Source organism: Homalodisca vitripennis, chromosome 1 (genome assembly GCF_021130785.1).
Source record: "Homalodisca vitripennis isolate AUS2020 chromosome 1, UT_GWSS_2.1, whole genome shotgun sequence".
Lineage (NCBI taxonomy): Eukaryota > Metazoa > Arthropoda > Insecta > Hemiptera > Cicadellidae > Homalodisca > Homalodisca vitripennis.
Genome location: NC_060207.1, coordinates 135,890,448 through 135,916,020, shown reverse-complemented (window position 1 = coordinate 135,916,020; position 25,573 = coordinate 135,890,448). Strand labels below are relative to the sequence as shown.

The following is a 25,573-nucleotide window of genomic DNA, read 5'->3' as shown; positions in this document are numbered from 1 at the left end:
ATCTGTAATTTTCAATTTCAGAAACTGATAACTTTGATAACATTTGATGGTTATTTGAATGTTTAGTGATATTCTGGCTCATTACACTGTAGTTAAGATATGTTCTTAAAAGAGTGATTTTGGAAATTTCTAGAGTTCAATTATCTCCCATTTTTTTTATTTGTGGAGAAAGATAGTTCATTGTACCTATTACTTGAACCACAGACTTGTTAGAGGATGTTATCTAACAAAATAAGAAGAAAAGTAATACAGTAATAGGAAGTGATAATGTGTGAAGTGAATAAAAAGTGACAACTTTGATCCATTACGCTAATTTTGAAACAATTCAAAATAAAATTGTAAGTGAATAAAAATGAGAACGCTTTTTGATGATAGTACTTGCTTCACATTTCCTGAACTCCATAATATTTGCTCCAAAATTAAGTGAATATTTTGGAGCATCAACGACTACCTTGCTGCAGTATCTGCATCGTATTTATGGGTTCTGGCGTAGGTCAGACTTTGTTTCAGTTTAGTTGGCATCGTAGTTATTTTCATGCAAGTTCGCAAGTTTAAGTGATTTATTCATTTTGTTTTCTTAAAATGCTACTACTTCTTAGTAGGTCCCCATCTACATACTTACTTTTATTTATTTCACTCAATAAAATCCCCAATTTGTATTTGGGAATTTGCAAATAGTTTAAGAATTTTTGTATTTAGGAAAAGAAAATTATGAATTTTGCTTTTAGTTTATTTTATTGACCTGCAGATTAGTGTTAAATAAACATAAACATTTCCCACGATAAATTTACTTCACAACAAAAAAATAAACAGTACTTCTATTTAAAGTTCAATAAATTAAAATACCTTAGTTGCCTTCACTCAACTATCAATGCACACAAGACTCACTTTAACTTGCCGAGCCAGGTCTTGAGACTGGGCTAAATAAATTTGTTTGAGAGTTCAATAAATTAAAATACCTTAGTTGCCTTCACTCATCAATGCACACAAGACTCACCTTAACTTGCCGAGCCAGGTCTTGAGACTGGGCGCCCCTGTCTCGAATCATTGCTAACTCCCCAGTTAGAGTGTTGTTAACAGCCTCTCGCTCCTGGAGCTGAGATGCCATTTGCCCCAGTTGAGCCTCCATTGCCGCCAGATTCTACAACACATAACCAGTTATTGGATGACAAACACAGAGAAACTGTTTGGTGCACTGCAAGAACCACCAAATATTGAAACACTCATTATACAGGGTATTGAGACATTGTACACTCAGTATGCACCCATCTGTGACATGTAAAAATGTGCACTTTAAGATGTGTATAGAAAAGAAATAATGAGTAAAATATGAGTGAGGCAATTATATTGATTTTAAAATTGACTGTATTAATGTTTACAAAGAGTATCTCAGAGGTAAGTATAGCAGTGGACTGATGAATTGGAGTTGAATATCAATGAAAACATTTGTCATTTTATGGTTATGAAAATTTTAGAACACACTCTCTAAATTTTATGGAAGTTTGTAAATCTAATTGTGGTTTTGTACTAACTGAGTTCTGAAAATCTGAATGGAAGACCACAAGAACAAGAAACTGGCTGTAGCAATGACCTTCTTCAAAGATAATGACAAAAATTGTAACAAAGATATTGTAACATAACTGAGGATAAGACTACAGTGAAGAATGTCAGTTGCAAAACAAAAAGGTGATCGATACCAGCTACTAAAGAATAATATATATTGAATATAGTGAGCTCAGGTTCAAGTAGTGAATCAGCTGATTGGTGGGGATGACACTGCACGACTAATCCATCCACTACAAGTACTGTCTCACTCTTAAGATTCATATTTGGTATTAATAAAACTTTTTCTCTCTAGGTTATTGTGCAATTGACTCTAAAGAACATGTTCTCATTAAACAAAACTAGTTAGTAACAAATTAATATATAGTTAGTAAACAAACATTTTTGTTTAATATAACTAAATCTACAACTGGAGAAAACTATATAAATGTACCTTTTCCTGGTCGTCGTTTTTGCAATAAAGACAGGAAAACATTTAGGAGGCCAAGGAATTGATGTATTTTACTCAACAAACTCAATTAGTGTAAACAGTATTACAGTCAATGTAGTGGAGTATATTTATTGCCCAGTTAATAATATAGTTTAGCTGGCTACTTACATGGGACCACGGAACAGTAACAAAAACAATGTAATGAATTAAAAATAACATTCCAAACAATTCTCTTGCATTCAGAACTTTTTGAAAGTTCACCAGGAAACATGTTAGTGTTTGATACAACTGTTTTGTTTAGATAATGTTTACATTAGCAACGATTTAAAACCACTTTTATCAATTTCTTAAAATGGTATGTTTTAATTTCTAGAAAGAGTTTTTAGGTGGTCGTGATCGAAATATTTCACAATAATTGATAGTATGTTTCATGTTTAGGTTATATCCCAACTAGTCCATCAATCAGAAGACAGAGGAGAATCAGGGTTTCTGGGTGGGGGGGATAACAAGCTAGAGAGGGGTACGAATGGTGGAGGAAATAATTGTGGTAACAATATTCACACGAGAAAAGTATAAGGAATTTAAGTATAATTTAAGAGTTTTTCAGTACTTTTCCTATTTTTTGTCACTTGTAGTGACCTCTATGATGAAGTTTGATTGTCATTTCTCCTCTGTGCTCTCGGTCTTGTTTGCTAATACACATCTGGTTATTGAATTATTTTTTCCCGTTTTGTGATTGGTCAGATCATGCCGTGTTGTTGTACTTTTCAAAATAAAGATGTTGATCTTTGTGTTTTCTCGTCGCCATTGGCCATTTAAGTAGTGTCGTGTTTGTTCGATAGTAAGCTTCTAGAACAATGAATTTACCTTATAAAAGTGAAGAAAATGTTTTACCTATGGACAATATGTGTAGTTGGTGCTGTATCAAGTTTGTGATCGTGTTCGAATGACATTTTGATATTGTGTAATTTTTAGTTTGACATGGAATTTTATATTCTTTTTCTTTGTGCGACAAATGAGGCGACCATGGTCCTCTAGTTGAGGATATGCTGTTGTTTCAGACAGGTTTAATATTGTAAGGTGATTTAATAATATTTAGTAAACATTAGTAATTAGCATATTGGAATTTTATATTTTACTTATCAGTACTATCTCGAGGAATGTTTTTCATTTGTTGCCATCAGCACCTTGGCAGGAGGTATAACTTTCAGCCCATCTAACTACTAGTACCTTTTACAAAATTAAAAGAAATGTTTTGGTCTTTCCTAAATTTAATTGATATCTGTTGGTTTTTAAATTCAATTTTAAAGCATTTTCCTTTGAAAAAAACAACAAATATATTGTGAAGTGGCTAAAGTAAACAAACCTTTTAACCCTTTTTGTTTAATACAGGGTGATTCATGAAGTTCTCCCCCCACTTCTACAGCACATTGTACTAGTAAAAATAATGAAAAAATGTTATATAAACATAGGTCCGAAAACGCTTCGTTAGCGAGTTACAGCTAGCGAAAGATTTCGCCTGAATTCCTGGGTAAAGAGTAAAATAAAGCCATACTGAACTTTTGGAAAGGTTAATTAAGTAAGAAATATCGTGGATTCTTATGTATTTTTACCTGATAAAGCTAATAAAATAGGTTTCAGAACTGTACCTGTAGTAGTTTTTGAGGGATTCAGGGTTAAATGCAAAAAATTGGGGCACGAAACAATGTTTTTTTAAGTTTGATGTACAATAACTTTGTTAAATTGGTAATAAATACATAAAATCAACAAACATTAATTTGTAGAGAATTTAATTCTGAGAAAATTGATATAATCAAAGTCTAAAATAAAACAGAAATAAGTACCAAAAAATCGATTTTATTCAGTATAATACATTACTAGCTGTAAAGAAATACCGTACGGTATTTAGTTAAAATATAACAAAAACAAAATGTTTGTTCCTTAATGATGAGATAAATTGAGAAAACAAGATTAACTGTTAAATAAATTTGTTTGTAAATAAAAATATCATGTTTTATTATGTTGTATTTTTTTTTTAAATACAAATTTACATCAAATGTTCGAAGATAAATGAAGCAAACATTTTCCCATTATTGTTTACTAATCATCGAAATGCAGTTTTTTGTTTTATTAATTTCTAAGTTGGTAACGCACGAATAACAGCTGATCAACAATGGTATTCTGTACTGTTACGTTAGAACTGTGTATTAGTGGTGTTTTGCAAGCTACAGCAGGAGATCGGGTTCTGTGAATCGTGTTATTAAATGCAATTTTTCTGTGAGTTATAATTCGATTGTTTATTCAGCGAAAAAATGCCTTACTTATTTACATCAGAGGAATACGCTGATATGGTTTTTATTTTGGGTTACTGTAATGGTAATGCTAGAGCTGCTGTATTAAAAAAACATTGTTTCGTGCCCCAATTTTTTGCATTTAACCCTGAATCCCTCAAAAACTACTACAGGTACAGTTCTGAAACCTATTTTATTAGCTTTATCAGGTAAAAATACATAAGAATCCACGATATTTCTTACTTAATTAATCTTTCCAAAAGTTCAGTATGGCTTTATTTTACTCTTTACCCAGGAATTCAGGCGAAATCTTTCGCTAGCTGTAACTCGCTAACGAAGCGTTTTCGGACCTATGTTTATATAACATTTTTTCATCATTTTTACTAGTACAATGTGCTGTAGAAGTGGGGGGAGAACTTCATGAATCACCCTGTATAATTACATGTACAACTGTAGAAAACTATATAAATGTACCTTTTCCTGGTCGTCCTGTTTGCAATAAGGACAGGAAAACATTTAGGAGGCCGAAGAATTGATGTATTTTACTCAATGGACTGTCAATTAGTGCAGACAGTATTACGGTCAATGTAGCAGAATATATTTATTGCCCAGTTAATAATATTTTCTTAGCTTAATTATAAAGAATGTCTAGGGTCATTAACTAAGGATATTGTTCAGCCTAGTATTTCTTTGGTTTCTTGTAAAATATGGGTAGCCTTGTATAACTCATTGATTAAATCAGAGTTTGTAAATAAAGATTTGATTAAGATGTATAAAAAAAAATTGGCCAAGATAATGTTGGAAACAATAATATTTACTTTTACAAACAAATCCTTGCTTATAAATTAATATGCAATAGATATTTTAACTGTAACAATTTTTTTACACAAAATACTTATAAACAAAATAAGTAGAAATCACTTAACATAAAAAATACACTGTTTGGGAGGAATAATTATTTTACAAAAAAATTGTTTACAACAAATCATCTAACGTATAGTTTGATAATACTATAAAAATGCTCTGAATTAAGTTTTACTCCCTTTAAAAACAGTATTACTGGTTTAGCTATCTTATTGTTGCTATTGCTAAGTATAACATTATTATTATTATTACTGTTCTGATAGTACATCTGCACATCTATTACTGAAAAGTTCTTAATAGTTAAGAAATTAAGGGTCCAAATCTATAGGTCCAGAGTCTGTCTGGATGGCTCAATGACAAGTCTATTGCACCTCACGCAATCTAAATTAAATTTCACTTCCACCTTGAATTGGAATAAACTGTTCACCAGAGAAATATTACTTTCATAAAATATGGCCTTATCGGCTCAAACTTTCTTGTGGGCAAAACTCACTATTTCATGTATGAAATTTCAACATAAGTGATTTTCTCAGTTTATTTTTTTCACAACATTAAATTACTTTTCCACTGTTCTTTGATATCAAATCTAACTGTTTTGGAACGGTTTTAATGTGAATTAAAATTTGTGCTGGACGGTGCAGAATCAGCTTTATCTCTCGTAATGTATTGCCAGATTATGATAATCCTTAGCTGCACATTGATTATGATGCCAAACTACATGCCGGTGTAAACCATTGATCGAAATCACTGGTGATGGATTTTAACAGAGACGGTATTAAAAAATTTTGTGTCACAGCATTATAGATGCCCTATTTTAATCCTTCAACGCACTATTTAATTTGAACTAAACACCCCCTAAGCGGTCCACTTAATTTCTTGTTTTTCACAGTTTTGTGACACCATTACCTATACATACATTAAATGATTTTCTGTTAAGCCTATACTTGTAAAAGTGACTGTATTGCTAAAATATAAGTATACCCATACAAACATGTACAAAATACCATTACAACGTTTTTAGGACATGTTTACTGGAAGTTATTTGCTGCACTTATATTAGAAATTTGCAACTGTGTGATATGTCTTGAAGCAGTCCTCTAGGCATAGGCCAGCCTCACATTGGGGACACCAGTAGATTGTGTCCCTTCTTCTGCCATGTTTGTAGCAAACCACACATCTCCTTTGAGGCTTTGCTTTTTTTCCCAGTTGGTAGAATCTTTTCAATAAAATGTCTTTCAGTTAGGCGCATTGGTGGAGGCTCAGTGGATGGTATGCCTTGAACTGTTCTTGGTACCTCTTGTTGAAATCTTTCCAAAATTTCTTTTACTAGGCCTAATCTAAATGTTAAGTGATCAATATTGTTGTGTTTTGACTTCCAAATGATGTATGAGTTCAGAATTGTAATGTTTAGCATACGCTTGAAGACTTTCATGTACCATTTAGTACCTCCTTTCCTTTCCAGTAGATAGTTCTCTAGCATTTGATCTCTAAGGTCCACACCCCCCATATTCTTATTATATTCTACTACAATACCAAACACCAAACAAATAAACAGCTAAACACAAACAATAACATCGTCATGCCAGCAGACAAAGTAGTTTCACAGTCAATTGCGTAGTTAGAAACAGCTGACAGCAAGCGCCACCTTGATCGATGTTTTTCGTCTACTATAAACTACATGTTGAACGGCTTTCGATACATAGGTATCGATACACCGATAGTTCATTTCATCTTCTTTCCAACGATGTATAAATCGAATGTATTACACCGAAAAAAACCAAAATATATTCGTTATAAGATCGGACTGCGCGATACGTACAGCGTACGTTGTGGGCCGAGTTCAGCGGTAAACGCTAGACATACGGCGTACGTCGCGGTGCGTTGAAGGGTTAAATTGTGATTATATAAAAATTAGTTTAAAAATATGCTGTTTATAATGTGTATATAATACATTCCTTAAAAACGTGGTTTATTTTATATTTTAAAAAGTTTGTTACTTTCCTGAACTGCCCAGTAACTTTAGAGTACTGTTAACTTTATTAACCCTTTTAGGACGAGCGGACTATTAATAGTCCGCACTAGTTTTGCCGAAGAAGACGATGCGGGCTTTCAATAGTCCGCACTAGTTTTACCGAAGAAGACGAGCGGACTTTTATGTGCCCGCCGGTTTACGTTTGCATAATACTCACGTAATATCGAAAATACGATGAACAAAATTAGTTTTCCTTGTAGAGGCACATCCTGAGACAGGAAATGGAGTATTTCGGAACTTATCTTGGCCAAACAATACAACATATGTCTATTTTTAGAACAGCTGCACGTGAGCGTCTATTGTAGTGCCAGTCGGCGGAGCGCGCCAATTCCGTCTAGTTTGTTTACATTCAGTCAGTCACAGTGCGGTCGCGTTGACTATAGTTGATTGTTTCAGATCAGTTATAAACTTAGTGTTTATAGATTTATAGTGAAATGTGTTTTGTTCAACTTCTTTTGTGAATATGGATCAATTTAACTTAGCTGATCACAGCAGTGAACTGGACCGTGAGTTACAATACTAATTAGACCATTGTTGTATATAGTGTATATATTTTTGTGAGTGTTTTATAGTGTTTCTTAGCAATACTACATATTTCAATACCTGTGGATAAATTTGACCTGTTAACCACATTATATGGTAAGTAAAACCACTTTAATTGTTTGACTTTTATTTTAGTCCGTTTTATATAATTTGGTACTTTGTAGTAATGTAAGTTTTTTTGTTGTAAAACAATTATTTCTCAACCAATGTTAATAAAATTTTGTATTTAAAACTGAAAACTATGTAAGAAACATAGTAATATTAGTTCCCACAGTAAAAAAATTTTTTTTTATCATAGTAAACTGAAGCCAAACTAATAAAATAAAAAAAAATAAAATAAAAATTCTAAAATTTTATTTAATTTTTAATTTTTCTGGTTATTGTAAATAGTAATAAATGCTACCATATTGTAGACAATTTAATTATGTACATGTGGATAAAAAATGGTGTAAGGACAATTTAAAATAATGGACTTATAATATATTTATCAAACTACTACATTTTGCCCAATTTCACCGTCGTCTTCTTTGGTATGTTCGCTATGAAATATGGTCACGTCAAAAAATGCGTACCTAAAAAATAACCAAAATTTTTGTCGTCCTAAAAGGGTTAAGTACACAAAGCATGGCATACCTCTTGATGCTGCTCTGTAAGACGGGCAATGTGCAACTCCAACTGCTGTCTTTGAGCCAACAACTCCTGCTGCATTACACTCTGGGTTTGTCCCTGGTCTTCCTGCAGTTTACACAGCATCATATGCTCATCACTCAGCTCCCCTTGTAACTATTCAACAGAACGTTTCAAGTTCAATCAAGTCAAATGGAAGTATTACACATAACTGAGCAATGAGACAGTATTCACATAAAATATCAAAATAGCCTAAGTCTAATCATAAATTCTAACTCATAAAAGTATGACTTCTACTACATTACATCATACATCATCAAGTTTTTATTGTGTTAGCAATGTTTCAACAAAGTGATCTGGAAAACATAACAGATAGTCATTATGAGCATAAATAATCATGAGTGATTTTGAACATGTGAGATTTTATAGTGCATTGTGCACTTTAATTATGTACCTGTTGTATTTGCTGTAAGAGACTCTGTTTCTCTTCAGACGAGTGCTGCAGCCGTCCGGCCAGGTTGCCCAGCTCTGATTGTCGTGCCTGTAGACTCTCCTCCAGCTGCCGGGTCGAGTGTTTCTCTGCATTCAGTTCACTCCGCAGCTCTCGTAGCTTACTTTGCAGTGCTGTTGCTGCTTCCTGCTCTGCAGCCAATGCCTTCTCTTTCTCTGCCAACTGCTTCTTAAGCTTCACTACTGGATCTTGACGACCCTTCGTATTACACATCACATAATTAGCTCACTCTTAAATTCCATTTCATATTTATACTTTGTATATGGATATACTGTACATACATTTTTGTCCCATTTAAGATTAATACACTTTAAAATTTACTATTGGTTCCAAATTATATTATTCTAAATAGTTTTATAAAATATTGTTTTAATAAAAACAGTACTTAAAAAAACAATGTGAGCTATCAGACACATTTATTTCTGCTTCAGAAGTTATTTATTGTATTTAAAAATGATTAAATTGATGCTGTATAATAGAGCAAAATAACACTAGATGCTTCATTGTAATAGTACAAGTACAAGTGCGTAAAAATAAGTAGCAGTCATGTTATTCTGTCTTAACTTAATTACTACATTCCACCTTTAAAAATAACAATACAACTCAAAAAGAACAGAGAGCACACATATTTCAGTACTGAAATATAAACTCAAGAAGTGTTGGAACTGAGTTTGGAAACACATTAAATATTCAGGTACCTCAATCCATTCTGCACTGTCAACTGATGATCCTTGCTGTTTGTTGAGGAGTAAGTCGATGAGAACCTGTATTTCAGTGCGAGACAGTTCTGCCTTGTGAACCAGTGGCATCAGCAAGTTAACATTGATAGCCTCCCTGTCACCACCTGCACAGTACAAATATAATATAAAAGTTCACAATAATGGTTGCAGACAGAATTTCACTACAGGTGTAGTGAACGTGCTCATAAAACTTAAATGTGTTTAAACTGTCTTGGATCCCATGCTGTGTATCCTCTTACACTATAAAAAAATAAGGAACAAATATTTAATATGGCAACGACAGTGACATGAGCGCCTTTCCAGTCATATAGCTTTTCAGAGCAACTTTATAAAAAATCAAGACTTCTCCTTGATCTATGAAAGTAATTTATCATCAAGCATTATTATCCATATACTGTTTAACCAGTATTTATATCTATTATATATATATATATATATATATGAGTTTCTGTATACATAGTATTACTAGCATCTGAAATGAATTTTAATACAACAGAAAACTAAAACTAAGGGGGGATAATAAACCAAATAAAAAACATCAAGTATAGTTTGGAGAAGTAATTTGTGACTCCTGTTCAACATGTAACCAATTAACACATTCACTGCGGATGACAAAATTACTGGCGACAGAAAATGCGGGAATTTTTTTGTTTTTTACCCAAAACGGAGTCAGGATAGCCGAAAGGGTTGTCCAAGGTATCCCGGAAGCTTCGTTGGCTGGAACGGGTAACATCATGTCCGTGCCGAGTCTGCTCGTCATCCGGTGCCGGTCCCCATGTTGTATATGCTCACAGCGCATTAGGTTTCGGCACAAACACTCGGGAATTACACGTATATAGTACATGAATGACACGCAGATAGTACATCAATTACACGTATTGGGGTGGGGTGGCCCACTGGGGATGGGGGACGCTGTCTTCACCGTCCCTAGAACTGTTCGAACTCGACTCATTGTCTTCATCAGATGAAAAATTATCGTCAATAACATTATCGTCTTCCTCCATTATGAGTAGACACACTTACACAGTCAACAGACACTATAATCCACTCACACAATATCGCAAAGCATACACAACAAACGAAAATGGCGAATCAGCGATGAATCGCACCAACTGACTCACCGAAACAGACACACCTCGCTATGAGTGTTACAGGCAATATGAAAGCAGCTGCCGTATGCCGAGCTCGCACGTCTACCGCGCCATTTTCGCATGACGAGCATGCTCGTCACCCGCAGTGAATGTGTTAAGTGGGATTGGTAGTTTGTATCATTTTACTTTTATACGGTCAGTTAATTTATCTTAGAGTAATTGCATAAAACTTTTCATTTGATATCATAGTAAGTAACTATGGTTTAATGTTTAAAAAATGCACTACTTAAAAATAGTAGCAATGCCTCACTTACAGCACCTATAATCTGATTATAACATAAATTTGTTTTGTAAAAATACATTAATACAAAAATGTTTAGCCTTGTCAGTTAAGAGTACATTAAAATATATATTGTAACAGTAAATTAAAATAAATCTAGTTGAGTAATTTTTAAATTGTTTTCATAAATTTCATCAACACTCAGAATGAATTGTGAAGAGGCAAGACTTTGTTGAGGTTTATCACTTAATGTGTGTGACCTCTTTGACTTATCTTTCCGACTCTTCATATTGGTATTAAGATAAAGACACTTTATAGCCCTCAGTATTAAACAGCCGGTCTCATGTTCAACAATCGGAATTAAAGACAGTGTGTCTACACGAAACTACTGAACAAATTGACATAATTTTTTTTCTGCATAACTATTATTGGTATGTTATTTATCTTGAAGGGAAGAGTTATGTTGGTTTTTAATACAAGAAAACAAAACAGGAGATGAAACATGCTTTTAGTTTGATCTGACTCAGTAACAACTGACCTTCAGACAGTGATGTTATCAAAGGTCATTCATTTATTCTTGATAAGTGACAACATTCTCAGCAGTTTTTAATGGATAATACTGTTTATTACATAACGAAAAACTATATTTGAAGGCCAATGAAACTAAATCTGGTGTTAAAAATTTCTTTGTTAATGATAAGTGATAAGAGATTTGCATCATTATGTGTATAAAAAAAATTTTAACACATGTGCTAGAACATTTTTTAAGACACACAATGTTGAAAATACACTATTATTATAATATACCCATACTTATTATATTTTATTACATATTTAATCACAAATAATGAAATAAATAGAATTGTTTGAATCATATAACTTTCAGGGAGCTTAATGAATTATAAATTTATGAAATAAAAACAGTGCTTTGAGACAAAACTTGTGTTTTTCTTTAACCCTATGAGTGCCACAGCGTCACTAATTTTGACAGCACAAAAAGTGCCAGCGTCGGTAGTTTTTACGTTTCGTATTTCGATATTTCATATAGTACAAGATTATTTTGGCCAAATAACCAGACAGCTGTATTCAATAGGTTCAAAACTATCAATAAATATGAGTTTTATGTTGTTTCAAATCAAATTAAAAATTCTTTATTTGTAATTTCAAGGAGAAATATAATGGTGTCATGGTAGTAAAGTCATATTTTATATAAATATACAAAAGTAGCTTTTAATTTTACAAATTTTGATGTTGTTGTTTTAAGTCAGTGAATTCTTTGATCGAGTAAAAGGACCACTCCAGGAGCCCGACCTATACCCGGGCTCAGGGTACAAAGTGTTAAGGACATAGATGCAAGAGTTAAGTTTTGAACAAAGGTGATCAATATGTGGTGTCCAGGTGAGTTTGTCATCAATAGTTACTCCCAAGTATTTAGCTTTATTATCAAGGTCAACTTCTGGGAGTCCTGTCAATTCAACTGTTCTTCTTCCAAAGTTTAGTTGTTGAGTCTTAAGTTCGTTTAATACTAAGTCATTCTGATTACAATATTGTTTTGCTAAATTTGCTTTTTGCTTTTGCTAAATTGACAATTGTAAATTGTTTCTCTACTATTTTATTTATGAAAATTATGTTGTTTTGGTACTTATAAATAGGCCACTATTTTTGGATGAGTTTTCCTTATCGGGGACAAAATAAATTACAATATTAAAAAGGACAGACTTTCTTTAGGCTATTTTGGAATTTAAAAATTATTACGACAATAAATGAAAACAAAAACAAAAAGAACAAAATTTTATTATCATGTGTTTATTTGGAGACGATTTGGCGATAGGAAGTATGACTCATTGAGTATTTTTCGATTAATTATGGAAAAAGGAATGTATAATGAATTTTATTTTGGTCCCTGATAAGGAAAACTTGTCCAAAAATAGTGGGCTGCGATAATACCGAAGTACCTATGTGATGATTTTGTCTTCCAGTCTCGCGACATAGCGGACAAGTACTGAGTTGCGTAACGGCCTTTATTGTTGTATATGTGCCGATAACCAAGCATTTGAGTAAATACAAACTAAAATAGTAACTTATTCAGTATTTATTTACAAAAGTAATATAGTGATTTGTGTCCAAGCGAAAAACGTGATTTTTCAGTTTAAATATATTAGGACCTCATTATTTAGTAAATGTAAACTTTTATGTAAATACTAGCGGGCCCGGCGCGCTTTGCTGCGCATTTCAATAATTTTTTGCAAAAGTTGCCCGCGGCTTCGCACGCAATTTCCCGTTGAAAACACACTATATTCACTTATTCTTTTTCTATCACATTCTAAACATTGCTGAGATAATTGATAGTCGTTCCATCGTGAGCCTCTTGGGCGTATTATGAAGGTATGTACCATATTCCTGCCTCTATCTAGCTGTTACCCACGGCTTCGCACGCAAATCTTAAGAACCGAAGTCCTTATATTACTTAGTAAATTTTTTTTTTACTATAATAAATTTTAGATTAAATTAGTTATATCTCCGATGCCACGATTGAGCTTGCTTTGTTGTCTCGATCGAGAGAATATGTACACACGGAGTTTTGAGAACCATACTTCTGTCAAAAAAAAACAACTAAGGTTGATTTTATAACATTCTTTATATTTGTAGCCAACGTAAGATAGTAATTATGATATCTGCATTACTCTTCTGATCAACCATGAGCATGGTTTATATTAAATAAATATTGCAGTTAAAGGTGAATTTTTACGTCAAATTTGAATTGTATTATCTGGATAGTAAAGTCTATGTTTAACAGTGATTGCAAAAACAGTTTAAACAAAATTTGTCGTTTCTCTTAAGCTTACTCTATGCTTTAAAACTATAAGTGTAATATATGTTTACAAAGAACAGCTGATTAAAAATTTGAAAAGACGTTAACATATGTTTGCTGCAATGCATTTCTTATGGGTATTTCTGTAACCAGTGGGGCGGAATCCTGAATCGGGAAAGGGATGGGCATAGCTTATAAACCTTCTCCGTGGAAAAATACATATACGTACAAATTTTCATCATGATCGGTCCAATAGTTCACGATTCCATAAAGGACAAACATACACAAACATTCATTTTTATATATATAGATGTTAGCAAGTATTTGTCTCTACATTTACTAATCATATTTATTTGTGTTATATTGATGTTTTATTACATTTTTTGTGAAAACTACACTATTAATATGTAATTTCGAAACTCTGATAAATGAAGCACAATTTATAAAATGTTGTACCGGGCAGCATTTTGTTTACACATATAATGCCATTTTTTTGTTTAATTCTAGAATAATATATTACACATGGCTTTTATTTAGGATTATATGGCTTTTATCATGGTATAAAGAAAAAATCTTAAAAATGCCATGTATTCTCAAATTAGGTCAAAACTTAAATTTTTATGAAAAAGTACAAACACTATTTTATATATACTAAAATTATTATACTTTTATAAATGAAATTTTGTTTGTAACAATATGTATCATATTCTGCATTTCATGAGAAAAAAAAACAACAAAAGTATGAAAATCTGTTGGGTAGTTATTTTACAACAGCTTTTTTCCCAAAAGCTTACAAATATGCAAAAAACAGCCTGGCACTTTATGCATATGCCTTAGGATAATACCTGTGGCACTCAAAGGGTTAATAATGTCATAATAACAAAATGACTGTAGAGTTATACTTATCCATTCCTATTTTATATTAGTTAGAAAGCTCAACAGATGTTTTTGCGATGAGTAAAAAATAAATTAACATAGGGGCTATAAATTAATTATCAAACCAACTATGATCTATTGATAATGGTAAACTATTTTCTATATTTTCTGATGTTGATAAAGTGTTTAAAATCTGTTCTGATCCATCCAGACATTGTTAACCCTTAAAGCGAAGCTTAGGGATATGTCCTTACCATCAGAGTAGTGGTTCGCAGAAAACAAATATCAAAATTGTATAATTTAATTTATTGTGCACATTATAACTCACGAAAATGTTAATGTGTAGGAAAGAGTAAATGCATTGATTTATGAATATCAGGAAGCAAATTAAATTATGTGCTACGTGAAAAATCAATAAAAAACCAATGAAATTCTTTAATCAACATTATGTCATATGATGTGAGGTGGGGCAAGCGGATAAAACTATATGGCGCATCCACATATATGGTGCGTCTAAATGAAAAACCGGAAGAGCTTTAAGGGTTAACAAATTTATAATAATCTCACAGCAAACTTTTAAAAATATTAATTTCTAAATAGTATTATATCTGTTTATAACAACAATGAAATAATATTCCAAATATAAATTTAAAATTTACTGACTCATTTGCTGTAAGGTGGCCAATTCACTGCGCTTCTTGCGGCTACTCTTAGTGGTAGATGGGGAGTGCTCAACGTTGACAACTGGTGCACTCTGGGCCTGCTTGGCAGAACTCTTCACCACTACAACTTCCTCCACAGGCTTCGGCTGGGCTTGTGGTTTGTCCTGCGGTTTTGGATTAGGTTTTTCTTGTTGTTTCAGTGCAACAGCAGGTTTCTCAGTAGATTTTGAAGGATTCTGAGGCTTCTCGGATTGTTTAGAAGGAAGATTAGTGGGTTTCTCTGAAGGTTTTGAGGCCGGCTTTGTTGGCTTCTCTACTGGCTTTGGAGGAACTGCTGTCTTCTCCACTTGTTTGGGATTAGTGGGCTTTTCTGTCGGTTTGGAAGGAGCTGTGACCTTTTCCTTCTCAGGTTTAGGTGGTTGTTGATTAAGTTTCTGAGGTTGAGACTTGTCCACCTTAGGTTCTTTGGGTGGAATTGCTTGTGCCTTGGTATGTTTGTTGTTGAGCTGCTTCTGAGTCGAAATCACAGAAGGTTCGACCTTCACTTCCACTTCCTCACGCTGAAACATCAAACAATCTTACAATCATATCATTTTTACAGAAAGTTGGGCTACTGATCAGATATTGTTGATTTAAATTCTACTTATCCCTTGTGTTCTATTCTGGCATAAAACATTCATTAATTCTACCTTCCATAATCTACTTCATAATCTTAAAATCAGAATCTCATCCAATGCAAAATTATTCATTATCCCTTTAAAACGTTGTACTAACCCAACACATGAGAAATGTATGTTTCTCACAGGTATTATACTAAAAATTAGATATTCGTGATGAAAATTACATTTTGCGGTTACAGTGTCTTTTTACAATATGATACATTTTAATAAACTTTTAACTAATAAAATACACAAACGTTAAATATACACAAATATAAAATTACATAAACAACTCAAAATAAAAGCACAAATATATTTAATAAAACACACCTGACTTTAAATTATGAAGCAGACCATTTAGAAAAACACAATGTAAAAACTAGCCTTTCTAAAATAACTACTTAAAATGTGAGATTTTACACAGAACAAAAAACAGCATAAAACCATTATAAAGAAGTAGTACGATTGTCACAGCAGTTTTATAGAACACAAATGGCAGTTTTCTCTCTCAAGAAGCCAATACAAAAACCAATATGTACATAAAAAGCTGACAAAATAGTTGTGACTGCTCTAGGCTATCAGAGAAGTAAGAAGAAAGCACTATCTATAATCAACATTAAAAATGTTGGGAATCTACAAAAAATTTCAAAACTGTAGTAGATTTGCGATTGTTTTTAGTGTTATATAAAGATTTTACATATTATCAATTTTTATTCAAAATTATTATTTTAAGATTACCAACACACACAGTTGTTGACAGTGTGGTTGTGGTTTCTGTTACAGCCAATTTATTCCAGATTTAATACTTTTTCCTTCAATGTAATCATATGAATATTGTAAATATATAACTCATGAAATGTTCTACTTTATAAATAAACTAGCAGTTACCAGCTGTTTGCACATGATTTTCTATTGAATGACAGGTATGTTAAATGTATAACCTTTTTAAATTTCACAATAAACACTTCTGAAGGGATGGTCACTCCAATATATTCCATTCTTCTGATCCATTTAAAAATAATTAAACTTTAATTAAACTTTAGGTTAAAAGAGTAATGTTCTGGGGTCCTGAAGTTGAAGAGTGAAACAGTTTTGAGTACCAAGGAAATGCACATATTTCTTTGCAACATTTCCTATTATTAGAATAAATTTAGCGTTTACATTGTTGCATCAATCAAGAAAAATATACATGCGCCCAAGATGTAGAAATCTGGGGATACAAAAATAGGATAACAGACTTACACACACATATATATACAGGGTGACAATTAAGTCTGGAACCTCTTTTTTAATTTTTGAACCACAATAGAAAGAAATGCCAAAGTTCACACATGCTCACTGGTGATAGTAACGCACTCATCTGCCTAATTAGCAGCATAGGTCAAGTTTGGTATCAAATTAAAGATCTTACTTAGCAGAGTACAACACCGCAAACCGGACTTCAAAAGGTGGATTCATTCAGTAGTTATAGCTATTTGAATTTTAGAACAATTGAACAATGTAAATTGTTAAGTATTACAAGTAAACACCAATTTTTAAGTACCTGTGATCAAAGTAAGTGTTCAATATGTTCCCCTCCCATCGTCTGGCAATGTCCTATGTGGTTGTAAAAGCCATCCACTGCATTTTGAAGGTAGTCACGAGGAATATCTTGAGCTTCTTGGACTATGAGATTTCTTAGGTGCGCCAAATCTCGAGGCTTAGTACGATAAACTTTATCTTTGAGGTATCCCCAAAGAAAAAATTCAGCGGAGATAAATCAGGGGAACGAGCAGGCCACTCTGCTGCACCACGTCTTCCAATCCATCTGTGAAGGAATATTGTATCCAAGTATTCTCTAACAATGACAGCAAAGTGTGGTGGCGCACCATCTTGTTGGAAATAAATTCTTTGAAATTGTCGACCAAGAGCAGCTTGTAGTGCAGGAATTATCTCATTTTGGAGCATTGCTAGATACGAGTCACCATTAAAATTACCATTGATAAATAATGAGCCCACAATTTGATTTCCTATAATACCTGCCCAAACGTTAAGTTTCTGTGGATGCTGTGTAAGACTCAATCTGCCACTTTCACATTCTAACAGTAGTTGTGTTATTGGTAAAAATTATTGCTTCTTGGCTTTGATTTCTACATTGTCAGATGATGGGAGGGGAACATTTTGAACACTTACTTTGATCACAGGTACTTAAAAATTGGTGTTTACTTGTAATACTTAACAATTTACATTGTTCAATTGTTCTAAAATTCAAATAGCTATAACTACTGAATGAATCCACCTTTTGAAGTCCGGTTTGCGGTGTTGTACTCTGCTAGGTAAGATCTTTAATTTGATACCAAACTTGACCTATGCTGCTAATTAGGCAGATGAGTGCGTTACTATCACCAGTAAGCATGTGTGAACTTTGGTATTTCTTTCTATTGTGGTTCAAAAATTAAAAAAGAGGTTCCAGACTTAATTGTCACCCTGTATATATATATATATATATATATATATATATATATATATATATATATATATATATGTGTGTGTGTGTAAGTCTGTTATCCTATCTTTGTATCCCCAGATTTCTACATCTTAGCTAAGGGTAAATTAGTCTATAATATGCTACTAACAAAACCTTGGGAGTCCAGTATTGAAGAAAGTGTGTTCAAAACAAAAACTCTGGAATTTTGCTTTTTACATACTGATTGAGTGAGATCAGTAAAATTTAAATTTTTGGTATATGTAAATTGTAAGAAATTTTATAAAAGGAGACATAAAATAAACTACTAATGAAACAGGGAAAGGGACGAGCACTATCTGTATTATTTATATGAAATTCAATTAAATTTGTTTTGTTGTTTACATTAAGACGATTTTGAAAAAAATCACCAAGTATGATATTTGATTATAATTGAGCTTTTACTTCCAAGTTCTGGAAAACTACATGATACTAGTGATAGAGAAGTATTCTCCACAAACAAAACTTATTCACCTCATTTGCTACTTGAAGGGGAAGGTCATAAATGAATAAAAGAAAGAGCACAGGTGGAACTCCTCAAAGTACATCAGCAGATGAAGGATTTAATATATATATATATATATATATATATATATATATATATATATATATATATATGTTCTCTCTGTTAGAAAAAAACATGCACCTATTCCAGTCTCCAGACTAATCATACCTACAATCTCCATATAAATAACAATATCACACTTCCATAACATAAAACCACTAAGACACATTTAGTGTGCACTGGTTCGAGGCTCTTCAACTCTCTGAAGATTGAAGGTGGTTTGCGTGTGTTTAAGAGGCATTTAAAAGACTTGTTATTGCAGGGTTGCTACTATAGCATTGAGGTTTTTTTATCCCAACAATGTTAGGTTTATGGCCATCTGTAAAAGTTTTAATTTTGTTATCACTAACTTTAAGTAGACAAGTATATCTGTATGTAAGAGTTATACATTTACTATATCAAAACTAGTATTAATGTTTAATTAAAAAAATATATATATATATATATATATATGACGCTATTATGCTTTTGTAGCTATCTGAAAAAATAATTCTCTCTTTTTAGGGGATGCAACTCCCCCCTTGGTCTTTTCCGAGTATAAGGCACATGTATTTAAAGTTTCATCGCTCTAGGCCACTGTGAATTTGATAAATACAAGTATAATTCTAGAGGTTGAAACCCGGTTTACTCCTATGGTCTGTTCGTTCATCTTCACAAAACTTTTAAGCCATGAAGCAAGTTTGTGTATCAAATATCAGCTTTATAGGACCTTGGTAAGTTGGAAAAACAAAAATATACATCTTCTAAGGGTTGCTACCCATTTCAACTCTTATGAGTGATTGATATCCAAGACAATGCTTTTATTTCTCTCTTGATAGTATAAGACACAGGTGTGTTAAATATCGATTTTCCAAATATCTATGAATTGAGGAAAAATAGTTTTTCAGGGAGTTACAACCCTATTTTAGCATCTGTGAATCATTAATTAACCTTAAAAAATGCTTTTATCTCTTGATGGTAACTAAAATGACACTCTTTTAAGTTGAATAAGGCAAATGAACACAGTGCAGACAAGTTTACACTCGGGTGGGCAAGAACTACAGTAGAGAAGAGGAGAAGTATAACAGCATATTTTTGGAATGACTAGTTCAAGGAATTCCCTCAAATCCACCCGCTCCCCCACACCCCTCGCTATACCAAACATGAGCTCCCTACAGTATTCGTCACTTGGTTTGCTTTTTCAGTTATCAATCAGCTTATATAAATTTGTTAATGTTAAACTTTACGTGTAAAGAACTCACTGAGTGAAAAAAAAAAAAAAAAAAAACAGTGTAAACTAGAGCTTTTTCTCTCAACCTATTACAAAATGGCAGTTCATTCAAATTAATTTAAAATTAATTCACGCAAAACATGAACATCCACATTCAGAAGGTAAATAACTTCAATAGACAACCACTTTCCTTACAAACTCAAACCTATTTTACAGTTATTACCTGCTGCAGGGCAGGCTTCCCTTATCTTATCAGTTTTGAGGAAGTCCAGTATAATGTTCAGTTTCTGGTTGGAATTAACAAAGTTAAGACATGATACTTTATTATACTTTACGTTGAAATGGAGTGTTTAAGTTAATAAGAGCATATTATGTACCTGATGTGATCCGAGGCTACAGAGACCGAGTGAGATCTTATGATGAAGTAATGAATTTATTTAATGATACTTATCCCAATTGAAACCCTGTATCTAAATCAGGACTTCAAAAAAACAATCCAATGTTTACAGGAAACAGGCAGCATTAAAGACCGCCCCAAATCTGGACGACCAAAATAAGCTACAAACAAAGCATTTTCACTTGATGTTTTACAGTATGTTGTAGAAGATCCTCATGCCTCAACAAAAAATGTTTCTCAAATATCAGGTATATTTCAAACATCAGTTTGTAAAGTTTTATATGAAAGTGGCTATAAAGCGTACAAAATTTATTTATATTTAGTTCATGAGCTAAATAAGAGTGATTTTTATGTTCTGCATGTTTGCTTTAAATTTATAGTTTGCAGCCTTTAGGCTGGGCCTAGCACGCCTACTGATACATTCGCCAAAACCAAATACATTTTACTGAATTTCGAATACCTCATCAGAGGCAAACTAATCTTCGATCTGGATGCTCAGATCGTATTTAATAGAGTCTGACTCACAGCCTCTTTAATTGATTATATTTTAGAGTGATCAATTGAAATTCGATACCATATCATTTTACCAGTACTAACATTTTCAAATCTAAGGGAAATTTTTAATACATTTCTAAAAGTAAAAAATAATGCTTCTACTACATTTGTCCAAAAGTCTTACAAGTTCACCCCAATCCTAGATCACAGGATAAGACAATATTCTGCTAGATAGTTCTTGAATGTGTTTGAGTTTTCAGTAACATATAATGATGGTAAATATTCATAAAACTGGTAACCTTTCAAATCATCCACTGTCAATAATGAACTTTAAATAAAGAGTTCGTCTTTGGGGTTTAAAAGTGTCTGTGGAAAACAAAATCAAATTGATCTGATTTTTTCAGATTCAGATATTACTGTTGAAAGAAATAACTAAAACATATGTTATCTGAACATTTTGGAAACACTACTTTAAGAGGGATAGATCTTATGATAACTATGGAGACAATTTTTATTTTGGCTCTTATAATATAATGTAGAATTTTCTAGAACAGGCCTGGACATGTAGTGGACCAAAAGTTAAGATTACAGCTTGACAGTTCATAAAAAATTCAAACCAGTATATAAAATAGGATTGCTTCATGAAAGTGAAGTCTCAGAACTATGTTATTGCACTATATTTATCTAAGTCCTTGGCTTGGTTCTTTCTATATTCCTGTGCTGTAATGTACAATCCTAATTCTAACCTGTTCTAATGAAAGCAACATCAGGTAAGATATAAAACAAATGAGCAACAACCATTAATAAACATCTACTATATCTGACCTAAAAACAATCATACCAAAATTAAATTTCAAAATTACGATAGATGAAATGTCAGACAAAGCATCCACTACCAAAGCATATTGTTTATTTATTTAGTTCATGCCATTCATACAGGTAGACATCAAGTTAACGGAATAGAAATGAAAATATTAATGATGAAAATATAAAAAAAGACGGTACAAAGATATAACAAACGTAGATCACACATAGACAAAAACAACCAACTGCCCTCTATAGGCAACAACAAATCGGCAATATCTCTGTCATACTTACACAAATACTATTACGTTTCAATAGGAAATCATCTTTAGGAATAATCTGTTCAAAGTGATTGATTATAAGAGGCGGGACCTCAACAACTGGTGTGATCTCATTTTTGTTCACCAATATAGGTTTCTCTTTCTTCTTGTTCTTCTTCCTCTTCTTCTCTTCAATCTATAATGTTTATATATGTATTGCATAATGTTTAACAGATTCTAATATACAGACCCCTGTGTGAAATAAACTAGCTCTGAAGGGTATGAGACATCAAATTAGGGTTGCCATTAGATAACGTATTTGAAAAAAGAAGATTTTAGATGATGACCCTCTACCATGGGAGAAAGGGAAGGTGTCTCAGACTGACCAACCTTGAATATTAAAAAACGCCTTGCAATGTAAAAAATGCTTTTTAAAATCAAATAACTTGTTAAATTATACCTGTAGTTTCAGAATGTTTCAATTATTTGATTATAAAATTAAGTTGCAAATAATACAAATACTACGAAAAAAAAAGAAAAAAATATAAAGGAATATACGTTTTATAATTTTAATTTAAAATAAATATACCATTTTCACATATAATATTTTTTAATGAAGTACAAACTTAACAATAACCACATTGATAACATAGACTATTTGGTAATTAAATTAATCCTTGAAAGTAGCAAGTGTAGAAATAAAATTTTGAATCCAAAACTAATTTTTGCTATCCTTTTTATCTTCCTTATCCACTAGCACCTAATATTTACTACTACTAGTAGTAAAATTAGCCTACAATATAAATATATTAACAAATTTTACTATCTCTGAACATCATCATAATTCTTGATCTTGATCATCAATAAAATGTTCAACTTGATGACCTCTAATTTTATCAAATTTATTACTTCCAGTGGAAAGTACATTTCTTAATTAATTTGCAATGATTAAGCCAGTACTGGAGCCATGGTGTACTTGCTTGTGGACCCTTTTTTTCAATAAACCTTTGTTAAAACAAATATTTATAGAACTATTTCTCAAGAGTATTTAATTTGACGTGTGACATGCTTTTAATGGACTCTACTAGTAGTTATCTATTCCTTTCTTTTATCCATTAAGCAAGTAATAGAAACCCCTCCCTACAGATGTAAATTAAGGAACCTTTCCTCAAGAACTAATGTTAAAAATACAGCTGTATTGTTTCATACATTTGTTACTTTGCCTGTCGTCTCAGTCATAATCTATACTAAACACTACAAAAATCAAACCTAACAAGATAAGCTAAATTTCAATCATAAACAACTTAAAGTCCACTGCCATATCGTCCTCTTACAATTCAGTTGACAGGACAGAAAAAAATGCATCTATGTTTGGTTCCTTTGGTCCTCGATTCGGTTTGGTTCACTCGTGATACTTTGGCCAGAGCGGAGCAGTAAATTTTCATATCCTCAGCATTTGACAACACTTAATAATATGTGTAAAAACTAATACACTATCCCACCAAAACAAAGCCAGAAACTAGGAATAGACTTTAAAATGTGAGTCTAGCTGGGTGAAACTTAGTGGATTTAGCATTGGCAACATTATATATTGTAATAAAGTTAGTAACATAAATAGTTTTCATCATCAACACAAAATTTTTAAGTTAGAACAGATTTTTATGAAAAACTTGAAAATAAATTTAATTTAAATTGTTTTGCAGAAATTCCCATGAGCTATATTTTTATCCATAACATGTGGTAATTTCCAGGAAAATCTGGTGATACGGCAACCCTACATTAAATTACCAAATAAATTTTATGCTATCTTTTTTGCTCGAATAAGTTGGTATTGTACCATATAATTTAGAATATTAATGATGTAAAACAATAACTTTTATAATTCAATAACTTCATTTTTATAATTATTGTTTGAAATAAGTGAATTCTTTAAAAATTCTATATTTTGATATCCCTTTAGTAACCAGGAATTAAAGCTCATCAAGACAACTATTTATCTTTTTCAAATATTTAAAAATTTAAAAAAACCACCATAAAATAAACCTTTATGACTATTAAAATGCCAGTAAAGTATATAAAATACTAATTATAAGTCTAAAAAATGTTACAGAGGTATTAGGCCTATCTAAAACTGATTTGCCATTCAGAAATCCATGTGATATATTACATTATAGTAACTGACAAAATAATGACTTTTGCTAGTATTTCAGAATTTAATGTATGTTATAGAAAATATCAATACCTTCATTTATCATGAGTTAGTATAACTACAATACTAGGTTTCAATATAATCTTGTAGCACCTCAAGTAAGTCTACCTTGGACCCATAATAGTTACAACTCCCAACAAACTAGAATATTCAAAACTACTATTAGTTATAAAAGAACTACCAATTAATAAGTTTAAACTACGTATTTCAGCTTGGTCAAGACAAAAGCTTTTTACTCTGTTGATGAGTATGTACACCATGTTTGATATGTTACAAAATACATCTGGGTAGTATACAACTATTATAATATAATATTATATAACTACTTAAGCATATACATAAATTAGTTTTTATGCCAAATGTTTTTCATGACAAAACCTCTTGTAACTGAGAATGTTTTTTAATGACCAATAATGATCTTGAATATCATAAAAAGTCCTAACTTATATATATTTTGTTTTTCAGGCACAGTACAATGTGAAAAAAAATAATTTTGGGAATTCTATGTTAAATATATATTTTCAATAAACATTGAATCACAAAAAGTACTTGCTCCGCCGGGAGTCGAACCCGGATCTCTCACTTGCTGGGTGAATGTGCTACCATTACACCACAGAGCCCTTACTTATTCCGATTCAATTATTTTGTATTTGGCCGAATCTGTCACACATGCGTTTAAATAAGCAAACTAACATATGATCGGAAGACCAAATACCTGTCAAACGACTTTTATTTACATTAAATTGTATAAATGGCAATAACCTTATTTAATTTCAATAAACAATGAATCACAAAAAGTACTCGCCCCGCCGGGACTCGAACCTGGATTTGTAACTTGCCGGGTGAATGTGCTACCATTACACCACAGAGCCCTTACTTTTTACGATTCAATTATTTTGTATTTGGCTGTATCTGTCACACATGCGTTTAAATAACCAAATTAACATATGATCAAGTTAGTCCCGGCAGAGCGAGTACTTTTTGTGACTCAATGTTTATTGAAATTAAATTCAGCTATTGCCATTTATACAAATTGAATTAATATATATATATATATATATATATATATTTATATATATATATATATATATATATATATATATATATATATATATATATATATATATATATATTTGTGATTTAATCTTT

The 25,573-nt window shown here is 32.0% G+C and overlaps 1 protein-coding gene across 8 annotated transcripts in view; it reads right to left on the bottom strand.

Moving 5' to 3' along the window:
* The window catches only part of LOC124371808 (ribosome-binding protein 1), an 80,029-nt gene that overhangs the window by 38,694 nt on the left and 15,762 nt on the right, over positions 1-25,573 (bottom strand). For 7 of the 8 annotated variants that reach the window (XM_046830169.1, XM_046830176.1, XM_046830164.1 and 4 more), the window contains exons 3-8: positions 22,250-22,411; positions 15,324-15,882; positions 9,560-9,705; positions 8,805-9,059; positions 8,357-8,506; positions 998-1,141 (exon numbers count right to left, since the gene is read on the bottom strand). In XM_046830169.1, coding sequence (XP_046686125.1) covers positions 998-1,141; positions 8,357-8,506; positions 8,805-9,059; positions 9,560-9,705; positions 15,324-15,882; positions 22,250-22,411 — 1,416 coding nt within the window. The remainder of the gene's footprint in view (positions 1-997; positions 1,142-8,356; positions 8,507-8,804; positions 9,060-9,559; positions 9,706-15,323; positions 15,883-22,249; positions 22,412-25,573) is intronic. The other variant, XM_046830194.1, reaches the window with a different exon arrangement.